This window comes from Engraulis encrasicolus, chromosome 5, assembly GCF_034702125.1.
Source record: "Engraulis encrasicolus isolate BLACKSEA-1 chromosome 5, IST_EnEncr_1.0, whole genome shotgun sequence".
In the NCBI taxonomy this organism is placed as follows: Eukaryota; Metazoa; Chordata; class Actinopteri; order Clupeiformes; family Engraulidae; genus Engraulis; species Engraulis encrasicolus.
Window position 1 is genome coordinate 48,068,722 of NC_085861.1, and position 21,713 is coordinate 48,090,434.

At 43.9% G+C, this 21,713-nt stretch overlaps 3 protein-coding genes and 1 long non-coding RNA gene across 5 annotated transcripts in view; 3 read left to right on the forward strand and 1 right to left on the reverse strand.

The window, feature by feature from the left end:
- me1 (malic enzyme 1, NADP(+)-dependent, cytosolic) overlaps positions 1–21,713 on the forward strand; it is a 216,585-nt gene that overhangs the window by 31,836 nt on the left and 163,036 nt on the right. The gene's annotated exons all lie outside the window — the stretch shown is intronic.
- Positions 8,522–10,581, forward strand: LOC134448727 (uncharacterized). Its single transcript, XM_063198381.1, has 4 exons — positions 8,522–9,063; positions 9,659–9,779; positions 9,933–10,155; positions 10,293–10,581. Exons 1-4 carry the CDS (start codon positions 8,785–8,787, stop codon positions 10,579–10,581), a joined length of 912 nt encoding a protein of 303 aa, XP_063054451.1. The 5' UTR covers positions 8,522–8,784.
- On the forward strand, positions 10,625–12,092 carry LOC134448728 (uncharacterized). Its single transcript, XM_063198382.1, has 5 exons — positions 10,625–10,882; positions 11,048–11,124; positions 11,275–11,455; positions 11,628–11,876; positions 11,980–12,092. The coding sequence occupies exons 1-5, from the start codon at positions 10,864–10,866 to the stop codon at positions 12,090–12,092; spliced, it is 639 nt and encodes a 212-aa protein (XP_063054452.1). The 5' UTR covers positions 10,625–10,863.
- On the reverse strand, positions 12,835–14,247 carry LOC134448616 (uncharacterized). 2 transcript variants are annotated; one of them, XR_010034808.1, is made up of 3 exons: positions 14,079–14,247; positions 13,432–13,501; positions 12,835–12,864 (listed from the first exon to the last, which is right to left on the reverse strand). It is a non-coding gene; the product is annotated as an uncharacterized LOC134448616 (long non-coding RNA). The 2 variants fall into 2 exon arrangements; XR_010034807.1 differs by lacking the exon at positions 12,835–12,864 and adding an exon at positions 13,247–13,297.

A 21,713-nucleotide genomic window follows, 5' to 3' on the forward strand; every position in this document is an offset into this window, starting at 1 on the left:
CAGGGCAGGGTGAGTAAAGCAGATAATTTGTAGGCCTATGTAGCCTAAACTGCATGTTACCAAGAGGTCTGCATAAATGATGGCATGTCTACACTAGGCTACATCACAAAGCATGGCAGTATAACAAAGCTACACATTTATGCTGTCTATTATTTGTGCATGATTCCAGACACATTTCAATTCTGCACTGGAGGTAGTAGTGCTGCATTTGTGTTGTAACTGGGGAGGGACAGAGAGTTGGGAGAAATGCTGTGCTGAAGAGCTTTTGAATTTAATAACATGCATATGCTCTGGTCTGTAAAGTAATACTTCATCACTTGGCATGAAAACATATCTATGTAAATAAAAAATAGTTTTATAATGTATTGCTTATGATTCTGTTAGATGACAGCCATTTTTGACTGGAAACAGTACATGGATAGGAAACTAGGGCAGCTGCAAATTGCATGTGTTGAATTTCACACATTGTAATTTAACTCACTGCACCAGTCTAACTTAACAGTACTTGTCCACCTAAGCAGTTATGCCATCTGTATGCAGGTGGGTGTTTGAGTAGTAACAGCCACTTATAGTTGTAGAGAACAACATTGCTTAGCCTAGTTCGCTAACTAGCATGCTAACTAGCGATTTCTCAGACCAGAGACAAAGCTATTTATCTTCCTAACTATTTGGCTTTCCATAATCACAGACGGTTGCTAAGTAAAGCACATAGCTTCAAAACGCCCTCAGCACCATGCAATGGCTGGTTTAGTGGTTGAATTCCTCATGTAAATCCACCATTTGGATAACAGCAACTCTCCTCCAGTGCCCAGCAGCAGCAGTGCTGTCTGTGCACGAGTGACACGGAATTTTTTGTCTCCTGTCTGACAAAATGCTGCAGCCCGCCCCCCTCAGCGCTGTCTGCTCATTGGTTCACAGACTTTTTTCTCCAGTTCACAACTACATTACTATTGGCTGAAAGGCTTGGCTGTCGTCACTGTCTGAATGAGTCCTGTCACAGCGCTTTTGTTTATTTTAGCATCTTCATAAAAATATCTCGATATTGCAAAATTACTCATCGTCAAAACAACATTTACGATAACTTCGCAGACGGTATATATCGCCCACCCTTAGTGTGTGTGTGTGTGTGTGTGTGTGTGTCAGGCGCGGAGTGGCCATCGGGAGATCGGGGACTTGTCCCGGTGGGCCGCGGCCGCGAAATATATTACAACGGCCGTATTATGTTCTCAGCCGGCCCCAAAGTGTTCAGCCGCATTATATACTCAGCTGGCACAGCGTCGAAACTAATGCGAACTACCTACAAGTCAATACCTGATTTATTTGGAGTTGACTCAACAGTATATATACCGTTTACCCGACCGCAATACCTCAGTGACGGTGTCAAACAGTAAATTGGCCACACCCCTTCTCTACTGATAATGTTCATACACCGTAGATCGCGGAAGTTTACTAGATCTTAGTAACATAGTTTCGTTTTCAGTATTTCAAGAACCTGTGATATTTAGATTGGTTACCAAGGAACGGAAATATTAGTCAGTTGTGATTTATTTTCCGATTTCCACATGACTGTTACAGTTTACAGTCTGCCACTCCAGATTCTCTTGTTCTGTGGTTATTGACTTGGGTTACGAACATACTCCACCAAGTGGTAAGGAAGTGAACTGCAGCTAAGCAGGAAAACACGTTGTACATGTTTTGATGGCATTGTTAGAACTAGAGGTATATCTCATTACAGTCGAAAATAATGGTATATCAAACATACATTTATATATGGCACATTTAGGATGTAGCCTATGTAATGTCTGAAGAAATGGAACAAAATAATTACCACACAAGAAGATTCTGATGTGAGCAGTGCTGGGTGTGTAGCCTAAACTGTGGATTAAAATGTAATTGCAAGAAACAAAGACATTTGCTGCGACGAAGACAGCGTTTTAAGGTAGGCCTACACCGTTTGGTTATACATTTTGTTGACTTATGGTTGTGCTTTGAAGTAGCTAGGTTTGGCTTATTTGCTGCATGGTGGGTTTATTGCACAATGTAGACAGACTTTTTGTAAACTATAGGCTATAGGCTACTATACTATATTTTGTAAGCCTACTCTTCTAAAAATCCCCACACTCAAAACTTTGTGCCCATGCTCATCCGTCTTCCTTAAACGATATTTCAATTTCAAACTGTCAAAATGACAGTGGAGTGCACATTTGCATGGAACAGTACGTGATGTAGCCTAACCTAGTAGGCCTATGAATGCTTTGGACTGTGATGATGGCTCCAGTGGTGTAGTCTACTTTTTTGAAGTGGGTATACTGTATATTTGAGCATTTTTTTTATGTGTACTGTATACATTTGTGCTATTGTAAATAATGGATCAATCCATTTTAAGTGGGTATACTGCAATCCCTGACATTTTGAAATGGGTGCGTATACCTGCGTTTTACATAGACTACACCACTGGCTGTGCATTTCATCAAGGTGTAGGCTAAATTCTCCAATTCAGGTTGATATTTTGACTACACTAATGTTCACATGTAGTACGACTGCAGATTTCGTGGCTTTTGTCTTTTTGGTTAGGAAACCATGTTGTTCGCTTTTTTTTGTTTGTTTGTTTTTTTTTTTTTAAAGAGGGCCGCCAAGGGGAAAATTCTCCCGGTGGGAAAAGGTGGGCCACTCCGCCCCTGGTGTGTGTGTGTGTGTGTGTGTGTGTGTGTGTGTGTGTGTGTGTGTGTGTGTGTGTGTGCGTGTGTATGAGTGTGTGAGTGCGTGTGTGTGCTCGCGTGCACGTGTGTGTGCTCTTGTGTGTGAGATTGAATGTTTCTCTTGGTAGCACTGCCTTTGGGAAATGACTAGGAGTGGATGTGCCAAAAGACCACTGCCCTGACGCCCGTCGGCAACAAGAGGAGCAGGAGGATTCAGACAAGGAGCTTCACCTCCACCGTTGTTTTTATGGACCCTAACTGGAATCAGATGCAGAGCCAATGCGTGGTTAAATAGCTGGCGAGAAGAGAGAGAGAGACATTGCGAAAGGAGGGCAACAAGCTGATTAGACCGTGTATTCCTTTTCATTTTTGTCATGGCTCCTTTTGCCAAACAAATACCTCATCATAGGAGCACCTTTTTCCAGAAAAACACACACACAAGACTACATTTGTGTTGTATTGGAATAATTATCTTCGGGTCATCCATCACACGAGTGCAAACCCTGACAAATACTTCTGTTTGTGTTTCTGCTGCTGAGAGAACATTTTTCACCTCGTCTGTCATGTGTTTGCGTTTTTACATCTGTAGACTGGCTATACACGCAAAGCCCTAGGCTGCTGCAGTACTCTGACTGTACGGTGATGCTTCTTAGTCAGCTTAGTTACTTCTCATCTGTTACTTACACTTGTGTGAGGTTAAAAAGCCAATTTTGATTGGCTCCTAATGTTCTGGGGTGCATTTATCGAAACCATAGTTGCTAACTACTTTACGTTAGCTACTTTGCTATTTTTAATGCAATTTCCCATTGGCAACTACCCAAGTTGCTAACTGGCTGACAACCACGCTTTTGAGAAACGCACCCCTGATTTGGTCAGTGCAGCAAGTTGCTTGCAGATGGTTGAAGCTTTCTCCATAAAAAATGTGCTGACTATTAATGGTGGTAAGGTGCTGTAAAACCGTTTCAAAATAGTTACAGGGGCTTATCTATCTTCTAACAGGGTGTAATACAGTCCTTCATTGGCTTTGTCACCTTCCATGGGTTAATAACGCACTGAGTTGGTGTGAAGGGCCAGAGACTACTTTGTAAATGACAGACAATGCAGCTACCTGCCTGTTACCGAAGACAAGCTAGTACTTAATGTACACTTACAGTTCTGTACTTTATTGACAAAATTCAGTTTTGCAATTTGTGCAGACTTACAGAATGCATGCGCATTGCTCATTGAATGATAAAGCTGGATAATAAACAATAATTCATTTTGCACTTCTGAAAAACCACTGATGTAAATCTCTGCAGAAATTAAGACTTGTTGCTTGCTTATACAGTAAAAACTCCTACCGACTTCTGTATACAAAATACCTTTCCCTGACCTTACCCTTTCCTTTTGTATCAGAGCAGCTATTGTGTAAACATCGATTTAAAGACAGAGATTGCGTCTTCATTTGCGTCTTTATTTGTTTATTTCTGGTGACAGATGTAACAAATGCAAAAGGCAGGTATAGCCTATAAAAGAATGACTTAACTGTTGAATAATGTACTTTATCATAGAATCACTTTCTGTTCCTTTTGTCCACTAAAGAAGAAGAATAGTCTGCCTGGGTTCTGTGAATGTCATTAATATCTGTTCCCTCTATGCGTGAAAGAATGTACAGTATTTAATGTAAACAATGCTGAAAAGGTTTTTGTGGACTTAAGGCAGTGCAGTGTCAAGTGGTTTTGTAATAGATGAATGTGTGCTGTAGGCCCTGTGTTCTCCATCTCCATCATTACAGTAAAGCCATCCCTTTCTCTCTATTTTCTTTTCTTTTCTTCTTTTTCTTTTTTCTCACTCTCTGTTTTCTTTTCTGCTCTAATAATTAACGTGCTGCTCAGACCCTCTTGATTCTTATCTGCATTCCTGCCTTTGCACACAGCGGTGAACCGCCATAGCGCAGTATTTCAAATACGTCAAACTTGGCAAACCCTGTCGAAACTGTAAAGTGTAAATAGAAGAGAGGACCTTTTAAATTCTTCGCCATATTGCAAGGGTGTGTGTGCACTGCGTCAACAAAAGACTGTACTTGAAGTAAAAAATTGCCAAATGTGTATGGAGTAGGGGTGTAAATAGTAATGGAAATGTATCTATATATCGCGATATAGTCTGATGATTGAATTGAATTGCATCGTATCGTGAGGCATTCTTAAGTATCGCATCAAATCAAATCGCTGGCCAATGCCGAATAACATAATAGAATTGGAAAAGTAATTGGGACAAAAACGAATCAAATCGCATCGCATTGAATAAATAAGATATCGATACTGAATCGTATCGTCATGGAGGCTATGATTTACACCCCTAATATCATGAAGAGGGGGAATTTACCTGAAGGGAACATCATTCTGACTGAGTATGAGACATTAAGCTGTGCTGTTGAACAGAGCAGGGCCAGATGCATCTGTTTTTAAACATGAAGAGGAAATGAGATGAGTTCTCGGAACAAATTAAATGATTATGTGTCCTCACCTGTGGAGCATGGCTTTGGGGTACAGTTGAGACTACTGCCGGAAAAACCCAAAGATACTGTATTTACTTTAGATTGATATCTGTATTTTGTATGTCGTCATGTCTGGGGGTGTGTGTGTGTGTGTGTGTGTGTGTGTGTGTGTGTGTGTGTGTGTGTGTGTGTGTGTGTGTGTGCGTGCGTGCGTGCGTGCGTGCGTGCGTGCGTGCGTGCGTGTCTGTGTCTGTGTGTGTGTGTGCGTGCGTGCGTCCGTGTGTGCGTGTGCATTGACTGTATATCTGGGTCTGAGTGTATTTCAGTCTTTTTGTGTTTGTGGTGATTTTGTAATAAAAAACCCCAGAGCCCTCCTTCTTGAGACATGTGATTCCATCTCTGATCCTGGACCCGTGCACAGTTGGCCTTGACAACCTGTGAGCGTGTTCGTCTCTGTGTGTTTATGTGTCCCTAGAAATAGTCTTCTCAGACTCGACATGCAGACATTGTTGCACCCAAGCTGGGAGAGACTTCTGTCAAAGCGGGCAGTTTTGGGACATTGTAGAGATAATTCTCCTGGGCCACAAATTGCTCCTACTTTTTGCAAACATCCCCCTCTTGGACCTGAACTATTTGGAACTGCGATCCATTCCTTCTAAATTAGTCTCTGTCTGGTTCTGATTAGTACATTGGGCTTTTTGGATGTGGGCTCCTTGTGGTTCTTCGGGGACAGACTTACTATTCTTTTGGGTATGAGGCCATAGCAGGCTCAGGTGGAATGCTGGACTGGGTCAGCGCAGCGGTACCTGTGGTACTGGACCAGTTGGACCAAGGTGATGAGTAACTGAACTTGATTGGATGACTGAACATGTGGGACTGCTTCTATAGGGGCTAAGAGAGGGTAATGGAGTCATGGAGGAATGGTGGTTGAAAGAGTAATAGCAGGCTAGATGTCACGCGTGTGTGTGTGTGTGTGTGTGTGTGTGTGTGTGTGTGTGTGTGTGTGTGTGTGTGTGCGTGCGTGCGTGCGTGCGTGCGTGCATGTGTGCGTGTGTGCGTGCATGCGTGCGTGCGTGCGTGCGCGTGTTGAAGATGGTTTGTGACAATAATGAGATGAGGCGATGAAAAGGGGAAAGAACATGAGATGGGAAAGAAGAGTGGAAAGAGGGAGGGAGAGAGAGAAAGAAAGAGGGAGAACGAATGAAATTGACGTAATGCGATGGAATGAGAGACAGAGACTTAAAGAAGGGGAAAGAGAGAGAGAGAGACAGAGTTTTGAGTGGTTGGAGTCTAAAGTCTTGAGCTGGGCAGGATGTGTGACCTTGTGTGCGTCTGTGTGTAATTTAGACGAAGTGCCACCGCTGATTCTCAACTGGAAACGATTTTTGGCTTATTCCAATAACATCACTTGTCATCGTCTGCTGCCTTGTCCTCCTCGCGTCTGCATTTTACGAGGCCTTCCCCCAGATGATTTGCATAGTGTCTGTCAGCAGTCTTAACCAAGTAATCCAGTAAGCGTTTTTCACAGGCAAATAACACACACGCCATCTCTCTGCTTTTATTGAGTCCCCTCGTTTCCCCATCATATTGCCCAACATGGCTGCAAACAACAGTAAACAACTGTAAACAAGGCATCCAAAGAGTGTAGCTGTGAGCAACTGGACTTCCTCCTCGAGGTTGAAGACATTTAAAGTGAAACTGTACCATTTTGTAGAAAGAAGCCCATATTACACATGCCCTTGAGATAAATGATTGAGGTGTACCTTTCTCATGTACTTCCTGCTGTTCTCTGAGTATGTTAGTACGAATTTTTAATTCTAAGCTAGCAGTTAACATTGAATCCTATGAGACCAGCTGGCGGCTGGAGCTTATTTCTAAAAATGGTATAATATCACTTTTAACTCCACAGTCCAAGGAGCTTCGGCATACGTTCTGAACCAGAATGCTCCTTTGAATGAGGAATGAAAAATGTTCAAGTCCAAAGAAATACAGTTGTTACAGCTTAACTATTTGAATTACTTGACATGGATGAAAAAGAAGCTTCACACAACTGGAGCAATGATGCAATGTTGAAAAACAGCATACCATCATTCAGATGGGAGTGCAGGCATCACCACCTTCATGTATTGAGCATGGTAGACAAATCAGGTGCACACACACACACACACACACACACACACACACACACACACACACACACACACACACACACACACACACACACACACACACACACACAGCCTTCTGTAGTTGTAAAGTTGCCCCAAAAGAGTGATTCTGGCTACATCTAATGGAATTTCCACAGGCAGGCGGGCGGGTGGGAGGGTAGGGGGGAAGGCAGAGGGGGGTTTCCCAGGCGATGATGGCTCCGGCTGGGCCTGGATCGGTTCATGACGTTTCCCAGCCTGTGGGGGTGAGTAGAGATGGTGCCCAGAAGTGGTAGGGGGGCGAAATCGCCATAGTAGAACAACCTTGCAGTACAATTTCCATGACCATCGGAAATGGGCACACACGCAAAAACATGTACGCGCGCACACACACACACACACACACGCACACGCACACGCACACACACACACACACACACACACACACACACACACACACACACACACACGCGCGCGCGCACGCGCGCGCACATACACCTGCAACTGCAGTATCTGTTCCCCTACCCACCCACAAACCAACCAATCCACTGACCCACCAAATCCACCCACCCACCCTTCCATCCATTCATGGACACATGCGATGGAGCCAGAGCCCAGCTGAGGTCATCTTCGCCTGTAGCCTTAAGCTGTCATTTATGGCCTCTGGTGTTTGCCACCCTAAAGACCACAGCGGACTTTTATGACTTAAAGAGCTTAATGCGCTTTTTTTCCGTTTCAGTTTAGTTCTTTTTTTTCTTTTTTTTTTCTTTTTTTTTACTGTTCCTTGTTACACAAAGCCAGCCGATTGTATGTGGGGGGAAGTCAGGGGAAGCTTAGTTCACACTTCAAAACCATTGGGGAAAAAAGACCACTGCGATCATGTAGAGCATGACACAGTAGTCATGACGACTGTCATATTGTCAACAAACAGTTGCCCTTATCGGTCTGTCCAAGGGGTCATAGGTCACGGCTGTAACTGTCAGGAGAATTTGTGTAATTGGCCACCGCATGGACAGACATGGATATAATTGCAGGTCATGAACAACCTTTGTGTGTGCTGTGTGATTTTCCAAGCTTTACTGAACCCTGCAGTGATGTACCTAGCAAATTGTTTACTGTGGCAGTAACTGAATGGCCATGCCATTGTGGTTGCGCTGTGGTTTAAAGAGGCCATGCCAAATTTTTTAAACCTTCTTGCATGATTATGTGTTATAAAAGTTCATAATATGTTTTCCTGGTCCTGTGAATGTGAAAAAATATTTTTACTTCGTTTGATTGTTACAGTTTATGAAAATTAAAAAAATGGTAAACCTGGCCAATTAAAAAAACAGGGCAGGCTTACGTCACCCTGACTACCACGGCCGCTTAACCACGCCCACTCACAGAGGAGTCAGATCATAGATGTGTATCTATGAGTCAGATTCTATAATTCCATAATTAATCGTTATTTTTTCGAGCAACTATGGCTGAACGTCTACGAACTTGCGAACTTTGTTCAAACAAAATTGGACAATTGCATATGTTACCAAAAGACCCACAAGTGAAAACGGAATGGCTTAAATTTATTTTTGGAGCTGTGCCAGAGAAGCATAGTTCAAAGTTAAGTGTGTGTACACTGCACTTCGACGAGAATGACTATACCAACTTTGGCCAGTTCCATAGTGGATTTGCGGCGAAGTTACATTTGAAACCAGACGCAGTGCCATCATCCCGACTGTCTGGTTGTAGGCCTACTGTACCCGTAAGTAACCTAAACCAATTATTTGATGAATGTGTCGTGTGTGCGTGTGTAGCCTACAGTGTATCTATCCTGGGTAATCTGGCTGGCAGACGTAGCTAGAGCTCTACCGTTAAAGCTGGCGTATTTCAAAAGTCCCGAAAGATTCTGACAGTCTCCATGTTTAATAGGCAACTAGTCTGTTTCCCATGCCACCGTATGCAAACGTGGCTACATTGCCTCCACCACAGTCCAAAGTAGCCAGGCTGCAATCGCTACATTTGTGCCCTTTGTCGCTACAATGTCTTCACACTCGTAAGCTAGTGATACAAAGTAGCAACATAGCGTAACAACAGGCGACCAACAACAACCAACTGTCATTTGCTATCTTTAACATTTTAACTATAAACGTAACTTAGTTTGCGTGCCTAACACTGCACATCTTGGGCTACTGTCACGTAACGCCAGTCTGCCATGTTTAACTTTTTTATTAGGCTAGGCGGCGTTTTGGCACTGACAAACTCGCTGACTAATTCATTATGGTTTTAAGTCCTCAACACGCAGTTGAAAAGTCAAAGCAACTATTCTGTGTTCATTTCCCTTTTTGTTTGTCACTCAGACCTGCTTAGGAACACCCACGTTCAAGGATGCGGCTTGTCAGACAGACCCACCCAGTCTGTCCACCAAGGGTACTCAGTTGTCAGCAAAGACTTTACGAGGTTATCGTGTGAAAAGCAGAGGTTTGTGATTTCGTAAATTTTGCAACAGTGTCTTCTATTCTGTTTTAGTTGCATCTGATAGACATCTATAGTTGTGTGGGCCACTGTGTTATTTTGTCGTTATTCCTGTGTTTTCACATAATGGTAATTGTGGTAAAAATTCATTGCAAATAGAAATTCAAACACCATGCGCAGCTGCCACTGAAACGACTTGGGAAGCCCTGACCTCCACACCCATCAAGTCACGGCCAGCCAAAAGACCACGCTTGGCTGTGGAGGAGGATGACGATGAACTGCTAGATGAAGGGGAAGACTCCTCATTAGTCGCTGAACCACATGACTCCACATATGTGCCCGACCAAGACACAATGTCAGACTTGGAGTCATCGCATATTTCGTAAGTGAATTTGAAATCCTTTACCATACAAAACAAAATGCCACATAGACAACACACCCCTACTTCCTTCATGGCAAAGAATAAGCTTTTGTGTTGTGAACACTCTAAATCCCCACTTGTCTAATTTTCTTACTTAGTGACACCAGCCACAGTCACACAGATGTTAAGTACATTGTGAGCGAGAAGTGCCTTTTGGAGATCTTCGAAAAGTGCCCCCTTTGCAAAACAAAAAGCGATGTCACACCGCACAGACGAGGCACCTTCTTGACTGTACAGCAAAAATGTGGCCGGTGTGGGTACTACCGGGAATGGAGCAGTCAGCCAGTGACAGGGACCTGTCCAACAACAAATTTACAACTCTCTGCAGCCATTTACTTCACCGGCACATCATTTTTCCAACTGAACAAGGTATGGGATCACACTTAGCACCATCACATTTCTATGCATTGTGTATAGCACAAATGTCCTACTGTTGTTCATAACTGTAATATTGTCATCCAAAGAGCAGAATTGTCATAGAACTGTGGTAATGAATGACTATTTCACTTGTAGGTATTCAAAGCGTTGAACCTCAGGTCCATTGGGTATACAACTTTCAGAAGACATGCACGGACATACCTGGAGCCAGCTATTATTCACAAGTGGCATCAATTTCAGGAGGAACAGTGGAAGGATCTCAGCCAACACAAAGTCAAACTTGGTGGCGATATGAGGGCAGACAGTCCAGGTAAGCCTACGTATTGATTCACAATGTAGGCCTACATAGCTTTAATGGTCTCTCAAAAGTACTACACTCGTACTACCACAGTACTACACTGCCAGCAAAATTATAACAGAGGTTATGTCTGAACGCTCAAAATCAGTGTGCCCATGACATTAATTGTGTTTGCAGGTCACAGTGCGAAGTATGGCAGCTACTCGCTGATGAACCTGGAGAACAACAACATTATTGATGTGCAGCTTGTTCAGGTGAGTAGATGGTAGTATTTAGCACAGCTATGTTCCAACCAGCAAGTGTGTTTTGCATATCCAGTCTACTCAAACAGACTGAAAAGTATTTTGTAGTATAGACATTCTTGGATTCATACACTCATCATGCTTTGATTTTTATTCCACAAGAGCAATGAGGTTGGAGGTAGCTGCAATATGGAGAAGGAGGGTCTGAGAAGAAGCCTGGAGTTGCTTGACTCAAAGGGTGTGGCAGTGGACTACATTGTAACTGACCGGCACCCTCAAATACAGAAATACCTGCGTGATCGTGATGTCCAGCATTTCTATGACGTCTGGCACTTTGAAAAAGGTAATGTTTGTCTTTTAACTTGATTTGAGCAATAACTGTAACACTGAAAGGATGGGATGCCCAACAAAATAACTATTCAAGATATTTACACAAACCATTTTGCAAGGACATCCAGGTGTACACCAAAAATAAATCTCTCAAAACTTTTCTTTGTCATTTTCTTTTTCACCAGGTCTATCTAAGAAACTTGACAAGCTGTCCAAAGACAAAGAATGCGAACTTCTAAAAAAGTGGCGGCGGAGCATCGGGAACCATGCTTACTGGGCAGCAACATCCTCTTCCACAGGCCCTGAAAAACTGGCCAAATGGACCTCCATTTTAAACCACATACAAAATAGGCACACCCATGATGACCCCACCTTTCCCAAATGTCTGCACCCTGCGCTGCCTCAAAAAAGATCAAAAAAATGGTTTAAGCCAGGTATGTAGTCCTAGAGCTCCTCACTGCACCCCACCACATTTTTACTGTCAATTTGGTTTGTTTTCCGTTTATGTCGTACAAGTAACAAAAAATCTGTTGGTAGGCTCCAAAGCTCTCTGCAAGGTGGAGAAGCTACTTCTTAGCAAAAGGGTCCTGACAGATGTGCAGAAGCTCAGCTCCGACTACCAAAGTTCTCACATTGGAGGCATTCCATAGTGTGCTATTAAGATTCACACCGAAGAATGTGGTCCTTCCCATTTATTGGGATGTTGTGCAGGTATGTTCACTTCTAATGAATAAATACATCTATGTGTAGTACATAACCTACCCAACCTAAGCTGTTATCTTTCTGACCTTGAGTACAGTACAGTTACTAACAAACACTCTTCCCCTCCCTATAGACTGTACCTGGGCAGCACTGCACTTTAATGAGAATGCTCGTCGCTGCCAAGCTAAAACATCATCTGGCCGCCTGAAATTTAAAATGAGTTTCCCCAAGGCAAAAAAAAAGGAGCGCATCTGTGAAGCCAGTAAAAAACGGCACCTACATACAGTAAGAAAACTACATTTTGGGATTTTAAAAAAAATGTACCTATTAAATACTGTTAAATATAGCAATTGGTCAATGCTCACTTCATTTTCATATACATTTTATTTTTAAGATTACATCTTCGAATTGATGGAGTTGCTTTTCAAGGAGGTCGTCCTCAAACCCCCAGCCATTCCAAGATGAAATGCGAGCAATCAATGTCCCCAGCTTCCTCTCAGCGCAGTATGTACACCCCACCATGGACGACGCTGTGGCAGCATACAAGTCGCGTTTCAGAGTGGGTGGAGGCCTGAACCCAACATATTGCCCCGTCCCATCAGGGAACTCTCGCCGGACCACGCTGGACAGACACAGGAGGGGATCACTACTCGAACTGTCCGGCCCAGATACCCCAGCACCAGCTAACAAAAAAAACGATACGCCAGGAATCTACAACGGCTGTAAAAGACAAGAAGAGGAAGAAGAGGGAAAAGGATGCTGTTAATGTATAGGAATTTCTTACTGTATATATATATATATTAGTACACTGTTAGCATTACTGTGTGTGTTGTGTGTGTGTGTGTGTGTGTGTGTGTCTGTTGTGTGCGCGCGTGGGTGGTTGCCTTTTAAGTCATAATACAGCAAAATACAACAAATTCTGTCTGATTATCCTTATTTCTTTATAAAGTATTATTGGTAGATGTAAGTGCATGTGCTTAATATTCTTGTACATACTTCCCATAACCTCTAATTGGTATGTCCCCGAAATCCCGTTTGGTACAAGTTGAGGGCATTTTGTAAAGCATAAATGCTCAAACACACTGGATGAAGGCCAGGGTGGGTCTGTCATGCAGTGGACTGGTGACTCCAGCTGTTGCATTCTATTTAGTACCTGTGATGGGTATATTGCATTCAGACATGCAGCCGTGTTCTAATGGTAATGCAGAAAAGTCAGCTACATGTAATATAATTTTGGTCAAAAGTAGTATTTGAAGTGTGAGGGCAATGTTATACAATGCATCTTACCACGGTCACCTCTCTGCAACAAATGTTTTCTGCCTCCGTCTCCATAGTGCAGCAATGCCCACATGTACACCTGAGGTAAAAGGTAGGCAATGACGTGGAAATTGTAAGTGTTATTGTAATTACCAGAAGCCGCTGGGGCTAAAAGTGTTGTGTCTACACATTGCCACGCCGCTAGGTGGCACCGGTACATCTTATGATTTATCAATGTATTATAGAGGAAGTTCTTGGTGCAGCAGCAATGCTAAGATGTAAAACCTACGATACAGACATGCCGTGACCCTGGTTATAAAGTTTATAAAATGTACTACGGCTTCCTGCTTCATTTCTACCTTACAACATAACACAAAGTAAAATTTCAAAGGAGTAAACGTTTGAAAGACATTCACCACTACCGTGGTGGTAAAGCGTGAGCTATCGAGTCTAGAGCTCTACTAGGGGGTCTTGCAGCTGCTGCCAGGTTAGCCTGGTGACAAGATGCGCCGCTGGTAATAACCATAGTTATCCGTACCTTAATGAAAATGTTATGTCTTCATAAAGTGTCACGCTAAAGGATCATAAAGTTTCATTGTCGGAAATACATATATTGACTATATGCCTGGTGTTGGCGTGTAGTGAAACTACGACGAGAAAGGGATAAATTAACTTACCATTCTGATACATCCATTTTTCTCCGACCCCCGGCTTCCTCTTCAGAGATCTCCTCCTCCGACTCGGTCTCGGTCTCCGGTTCAAATGCATAAGGTTGGATTCCTGCCATTCTTTTTTATTACAAAATAGCGTCGCCTGTTTTATTGTTTCAGTTGGCGTAACAACTAGCGTTAACTTCCCATAGAAATAATACATTGTATTAGTTCTATGTTAACTTCCTAGCTCTGCGAAGCTGCGCGAGTCGTGAATGAGTGTGTTCTCTAGCAACAGCTGAGCCAATCAGCGCACAGCTCCAAAACATAATGTGAATGAGGAAAATTCAGTCGCCTCTCCGATGATGGCTTTTTTAGGCACAATCAAGGGCTTTGAAACATACCACAAAATAACTTTCTAGCTACAATAATTTGCATTCCGGGTCAGATGACATAAAGGATTGTGAAAAAATGGCCGAAATGGGTTTATAATTAGATTGGCATGGCCACTTTAACTAGTTAGCTCATAAACCGCTAACATATAAACGCGAACAGAGGCCCCAGCAGAGCTAACAATGGGGGCTAATTATTTGACCAGTTTTATGAATAAAAGGGACCACACACACATTAATACTTTGTTGTTGTGGTTTGCAAACACACAGCGGGTAATGTGTGCAACCCCATCTCAGGGTCAGACATGGACTCTGGAACACTGCTGGCTCGGGGCCAGTAAAGGAGCACGTGAGGACAGTCACTGACCTGTTAACTGATCTGTGTTTGGCCGGTGTCAGTGTTTTTCTGCCCATTACTCTTTTCAGTCAGTCACCCCAATTCACCTCTGAACTGGCCAAAGTAAAGTTCATGAGGATGCAATGTAAAGGAACTTATTTATGACAAAAAAATACTAACAAAAAAAACAAAATGATGGTTTCAAAGAATTGTATGGTACATTTTGGGGCCTGCAATTTACACCTTTTCAATTCAGGTGTACTGATCCTTTAGGACATAATGCAGGATGTTGTATGTTGGGTGCTGTCAGGATTGGAATATGTAACTTACTTTAATATGAATTCTTCTGGCAGCTGTTCCTCAATGAGTTGGTCTCAGTAAAATGTAGGGAAGTCATATACCACTTTATTTCTAGAAATACCTTCCCTATACCAGATAATTCAGTTGGAGAACAAGTTGATCTGAATGAGAATGTTTGCTTTAAAAAACAAAACAAAAAAACATCAGATCTAAAGGGGACATTACAAGTTATCTTCAAATAACAGAATTACTGTAAATACGGTGGTAACTTCTATAACGGTTGTTGATGCTATCTACTGCATGCACTGTGATCTTCCAAAACCATAAACCACAAAACCACAAAGCAAGCACTGTCTCATCTTAGAAAGAAACAGCTGCTGATGTCTCCAGCAGGAACTGGAGAAAGAAACGGCCATGAAGAGGTCACATACGGCACAGTTCTGTATGTGTTCGGAAGGGCAGGAAAGACGTAAATCCCTCTGAATGAAAAATGCATCTGTCTTACAGTCGCCCTCTAGTCTTCCCTTTGCAAAGACCGCAGAGAGGGGGCAAATCTGGGCTGCATTTCTCGAAAGCGTAGTTGTTAGCTAGTTAGCAACCTGGGTAGTTGTCAATGGGAAATTGCATTGCAAACAGCAAAGTAGCTGACATAGTTAGCAACTACGGTTTCGAGAAATGCACCCCTGTTGAGGAGCTGAATGGAGGATGGCCCATGTCTTGTGCACTCTCCCATGAACTTCCCCTGTGTGTGTGGTATCGGCTACGCTACTTCGTAGGCCCATTGCACATAGGTATGCAGGGAATGTGCCATACCTGTGGCTCCCTTTGACAGAGAGTGAGTCAAGATATGGATATACCGGCATCAAGACCTGTCGCAAGCAGGCAAGCAAACTAGGCAAATGTCAAGGGCCCCCCAGCTGAAAGGGGAACCCCCTGGCAATGACTGGTTACATACTTACTTAAAGTTCAAGTCTACATTTAAATGACTGCAATGGCAACTTTATGCGTGTGGCAGCAGCTCAAAAACTGCAATGATACTGCTATGGAAATCTCTCTCTCTCTCTCTCTCTCTCTCTCTCTCTCTCTCTCTCTCTCTCTCTCTCTCTCTCTCTCTTCCGGGGGGTGGGGGGGGGGACCTCTCCCCAATAATTTGAAGAGAAGTAAAGGGCCCCCCAAGTTCTTCTATGCCTAGGGCCCCCAATTACCTTGAAACGGCCCTGTCGGTAGTGGTACCTCTGGCAGGCAGGAAGTCTGTAAGGCAGGGAAGTGGGGATACATGCAGGTAGGTTGGTAGGTAGGCTGGTGGGTAGGCTGGTGGGTAGGGAGGTCAGTCCTGGATCACGGTGCTGTGATGTGGTCACCAGACCAGTGTGATGAACGGAATCACCCGTGTGTGAAGTCTGAAGGCTACCCGCCAGCTCCGCTGCTATTGCTGACAGCCATATATCATGGTTGAGGAGGTTTGACTGCAGTAGCGTGTGTGTGTGTGTGTGTGTGTGTGTGTGTGTGTGTGTGTGTGTGTGTGTGTGTGTGTGTGTGTGTGTGTGTGTGTGTGTGCGTGCGTGCGTGCGTGCGTGCGTGCGTGCGTGCGTGCGTGCGTGCATGTGTGCGTGCGTGCGTGCATGTGTGTACGCACGTGTGTGCGCGTTTGTGTGTGCGTACTTGTCTGTATGTGTAAAATTATTTGCGTTGTATGTTCCCTCTACTTCTGCGTCATTTCTGTGTAAAAAGTTGGTGGATATTTTTATGACTCATATTATATCTGTGTGCGTGGGAGTGTGAAGGAGTTGGTCTCTGGTTATGTGAAGTGGTTCGTAGGGAGGAGTTTCTGGCGGTGTTTTCGGAGAACAGAATGTCTGCCTGTCTATGATATCTGTATGTGTGTGTGTGTGTGTGTGTGTGTGTGTGTGTGTGTGTGTGTGTCTGTGTCTGTGTCTGTGTCTGTATTTGTGTCTGTGTGTGTGCGTGTCTGTGTGTGTGTGTGTGTGTGTGTGTGTGTGTGTGTGTGTGTGTGTGTGTGTGTGTGTGTGTGTGTGTGTGTGTGTGTGTGTGTGTGTGTGTGTGTGTGCGTGCGCGCGTTTGCATCTGTGTATGATTTGTGTGAGTGTGGGAGTCCTTGCAGAGAACAGAATGTCTATCTGTCTTCACGTTGGGTCAGTAGTTAAGCCACCAGGTCAGTGTTAGTGTTGGAGCTGCACCAGAGGGCCTAGTGTCCACTCTATTGAGGCGGAGGGCCCAACAGATTGGAGGGATCAAGAAGCTCTTACAGAGAGCCAGAGGTCACACACAACCTCTGGAAAACACATAAACACAGAAAACCTGTGCACGCATCTGTACATATGCACGCATGCACACACACACACACACATGCATGAACACACACACACACACGTGCACACACACACACACACACACACACATGCATGAACACACACACACACACACGTGTACACACACACACACACACACGCGCACGCATGAACGCGCGCACACACACACACACACACACACACACACACACACACACACACACACACACACACACACACACACACACACACACACACACACACACACACACACACACACACACACACACACATAGAGACACTCACACAGTTATCAGTTATAAAACCTCACATATAAATTCCATATCACATATGAAATGAACACCTGATTTCTCCTGTCATTCTGCACACACACATCCACCACCCCCACAGGAAACATGAAAACAGTTGTAAACTTGCAGACATGCTTCCCTGCCCCGTTCCGCCTGTGCTAAATGACATGTTGTGATGTTTACCGTATAGTTAATCTGTCACTGGTCCCATCGGAAGGCCTCCCGCTGGGCCCTGCTCCTGCCCAAATGACTGTTTTCCTGTTGGCACTTCCTCCTGTACAACACACGCACACACACGCACGCACACACACACACACACACACATAGACACATAGACACACACACACACAGACACACAGACACGCACAAACACATACACGCACGCACGCACACACACACGCACGCACGCACGCACGCACGCACGCACGCACGCACGCACGCACGCACGCACGCACGCACGCACACACACACACACACACACACACACACACACACACACACAGAGAAAGGCAGGCAGTTCTCACACAAAAGATTCCCAGAAGAATGTGAAATGTTTGTACAGGATACAGTCTTAATCTTGTGTAAATACCCTTTAATTTAAGATTCATCTGACATCTGTCTACTCTTACGCAAGAGGGACCGATTAGCAGTCTACACCAGACTGCCACTCCTCTATTACAATCTTAGCAGGGATTTAGGTCAACTTTTGCAGAGAATTTGCTATCAATGCTATGAATAGGCTTATTATTGTGGCAACACTAAATATGACAATGAACCCTTTCTCTTATTTTCTCTTCTTCTTCTTCTTCTTCTTCTTCTTCTTCTTCTTCTTCTTCTTCTTCTTCTTCTTCTTCTTCTCTCTCTCTCTCTCTCTCTCTCTCTCTCTCTCTCTCTCTCTCTCTCTCTCTCTCTCTCTCTCTCTCTCTCTCTCTGCACAGGTATGTGTATCTGATGTGGCTGCAGGATCGTAACAATCTCTTTCTGTACGGTACAGTGATACAGTAGAATACATACATGCATATATGCACTACACAGTTCTCTGTTCATAATTGTATATTTTGTACTAACAATAATTATTGTTCTATAGAGGTTTACATTAGATTTAATTTAAGTTTAGGTTTACTTTAGTGTCAGTCTAATTCTTAAGAATTAAAAAGATGCCTGAGCTGCACGGAACCCAATGTGAATCATTTTTGAAAGATAAAGCTATTCCCTCTGTCATACTCAAGATTTTGGCAACTCTACATAATTTTTTAAGCCTACATCAAAGAAGTTAAAATATAGCAACCATACGCTACCATGTCCCCACTGCCAGCAACATGGATGACACAAAGGAAACAGTGGGGGAGCATGTAAGGTCTGCTCTAAGGTCAAGGGTCAAAGAGGCAAGCGCTGCGACTGGGGTTAGGAAGTGATGTGTTTTTCTGTCATCACCTCGTGCTCTGATTGTTAGTTCACAGCTGTCAGTCAGTCCATCATTCAGCACTGTCAGTCCTTGGAGGAACCAAGCCTGTCAGCTTTGGCCCTCACTCAGTGTCGTCTTTTATCTGTTGCGTTGAGGATTCCCCAGAGGAAGAGGAGCCAGACAAAGATGAAGATCTGATGTTTTACACATAGTCATAGAGACACTAGACAGATAAAGACAGAGACAAAGTAGCACGAGGGATGCAAGACATTACTGTAGAGTTTCATCTTGACCAAGCACTTTCCTCTATATTATAAACTTTCTCTCTCTCTCTCTCTCTCTCTCTCTCTCTCTCTCTCTCTCTCTCTCTCTCTATCTCTCTCTCTCTCTCTCTCTCTCTCTCTCTCTCTCTCTCTCTCTCTCTCTCTCTCTCTCTCTCTGTCACCCCCCCCTCTCTCTCTCTCTTTTTTCTCTTGTGTTTTTTTCTCTCTGTTTGTCAATGTATCTGTCTCTTTCCCACATTCTCCCTCTGTGCCTTGCTCACTCTCTGACTGCGATGTTCCTTGTGTGTGTGTGTGTGTGTGTGTGTGTGTGTGTGTGTGTGTGTGTGTGTGTGTGTGTGTGTGTGTGTGTGTGTGTGTGTGTGTGTGTGTGTGTGTGTGTGTGTGTGTGTGTCTGTCTGTCTGTCTGCTTTGTCTCAAACATTAAACCAAGGAGTCACACCGATCATGTCTTTAATTTGAGAGAAAGCACATGCACGCACGCACGCACACACACACACACGCACACACACACACACACACACACACACACACACACACACACACACACACACACACACACACACACACACACACACACACACACACACACACACACACACACACACACACACACACACACAGTTACTGTGTAACCCGCACACCACAAACCTAAATCCACCGCACCTGCCAGAGCCCTGTGGGATAAGGGCTCACATGTATCTTTTTCAGGAAAGTGTAGCTCCAACAGCTCCTCTTTCCCCCAGGCTCTGCTCACATCTCAAACGCAATCTCTTTATATCTCTTTGTTTACACAATCTTTCCGTCTTATATGCTATTATACCGTTTATGCACCTTGAACCACTTTTGTGGATGAAGTGTTTTCTACAAAATCATCTGTTCTGTACTTTCCTGACACAGTATTTTCTCCTCATTCAAATACATGTAGTTATTCAGTTCCATTCCGATCGTTGAAGTTTAGTGAACAGGTGTGACTGCAAGTATTGTAGGTATACTATTGTCAATAATGTGTAAATCAAAAGTAAGCTGAACAATCTGTGAGCAAAGTCAAAATTTCCTGGCACAGTTGAAGTTGAAGATAGAAAACAAAGTCATAACTTCTATTTCGCTAAGTAATCTGTCACTGAGTCCTGTATCTGTCTTTGTGTGTGTCTGACAGAGAGCAGTGTGGGGTAATATATCTCCTGGTTAATTATTTATTTATTCATGAATTCACCAGGCCTCACACACACACACACACACACACACACACACACACATACAAGCACGCACGCACGCACGCACGCACGCACGCACGCACGCACGCACGCACGCACGCACGCACGCACGCACGCACGCACGCACGCACACACACACACACATTGGAACAGAGAATAAAACAGAAAACAGATATTCTCCCTCATACATGCATGAAACAGAGATAGTCTACCTCATACATTCATTCATAAAGTCTGGCTGTGTGTGCAGAAGAAGTCTTCTCTTAAATGTAAGTCTCTCCTCTTCTTTTCCTTCTCTCCTGACACTTATCTCTTTCATTCTGCACACTGACTCTTTATCTGTCCCTCTCTGTCTTCTTTCACCCCTCCTCCTTTCTTTTTCTTTAATGTATCCCCCCTTTTTCCAGCATTTCTCTACTATATTGCCACCCCCACCCCTCCTACACACACACACACACACGCACGCACGCACGCACACACACACACACACACACACACACACACACACACACACACACACACACACACACACACACACACACACACACACACACACACACACACACACACACACACACGGACTCAAATTGGGGTGTACAGGACTACTTGGCAAAATCTTTGACTCTGGCATGGATAACATACATTTTACGTACATATTTTAGCCAAAACAAACTAAACAAAGGTTCTTCCCCATCATGGCCTTCGTGCCTCAGTGAGCATGACTGGTTGACAATGCTAGTAGGCCCAGTCTGACATGTGCATTATGGAGACAGAATTGCACTCAGGACGGCCATGGACAGTTACCCACTCTTGACAGGGGGAAACTGCGTCCAGTTTCCTCTCTATTTCTCTTTCTTCCTCTCTCCTCTCTTCCTCTCCTCTCTCCTCTCTACCTCTCCACTCCATCCCCCTCATCTTCTCTTCTCTTCTCTTCTCTTCTCTTCTCTTCTCTTCTCTTCTCTTCTCTGCTCTGCTCTGCTCTGCTCTGCTCTGCTCTTCTCTTCTCTTCTCTTCTCTTCTCTTCTCTTCTCTTCTCTTCTCTTCTCTTCTCTTCCCTGTAGTTTTGGCATGCCTCAGGGGAAATGGTCCTGCTCCAGCCCCTGTTCTGTT

Bases quoted from the DNA above. Each gene is read 5' to 3' on its own strand.
- LOC134448727 (XM_063198381.1), top strand. From the start codon at position 8,785: ATGGCTGAACGTCTACGAACTTGCGAACTTTGTTCAAACAAAATTGGA. The intron at 9,780-9,932 runs GTTTGTGATTTC...CATTGCAAATAG, and splicing joins TTATCGTGTGAAAAGCAGAG to AAATTCAAACACCATGCGCA. The intron at 10,156-10,292 runs GTAAGTGAATTT...TTTCTTACTTAG, and splicing joins TTGGAGTCATCGCATATTTC to TGACACCAGCCACAGTCACA.
- LOC134448728 (XM_063198382.1), top strand. The intron at 11,125-11,274 runs GTGAGTAGATGG...TTATTCCACAAG, and splicing joins TTGATGTGCAGCTTGTTCAG to AGCAATGAGGTTGGAGGTAG. The intron at 11,877-11,979 runs GTATGTAGTCCT...ATCTGTTGGTAG, and splicing joins AAAAAAATGGTTTAAGCCAG to GCTCCAAAGCTCTCTGCAAG.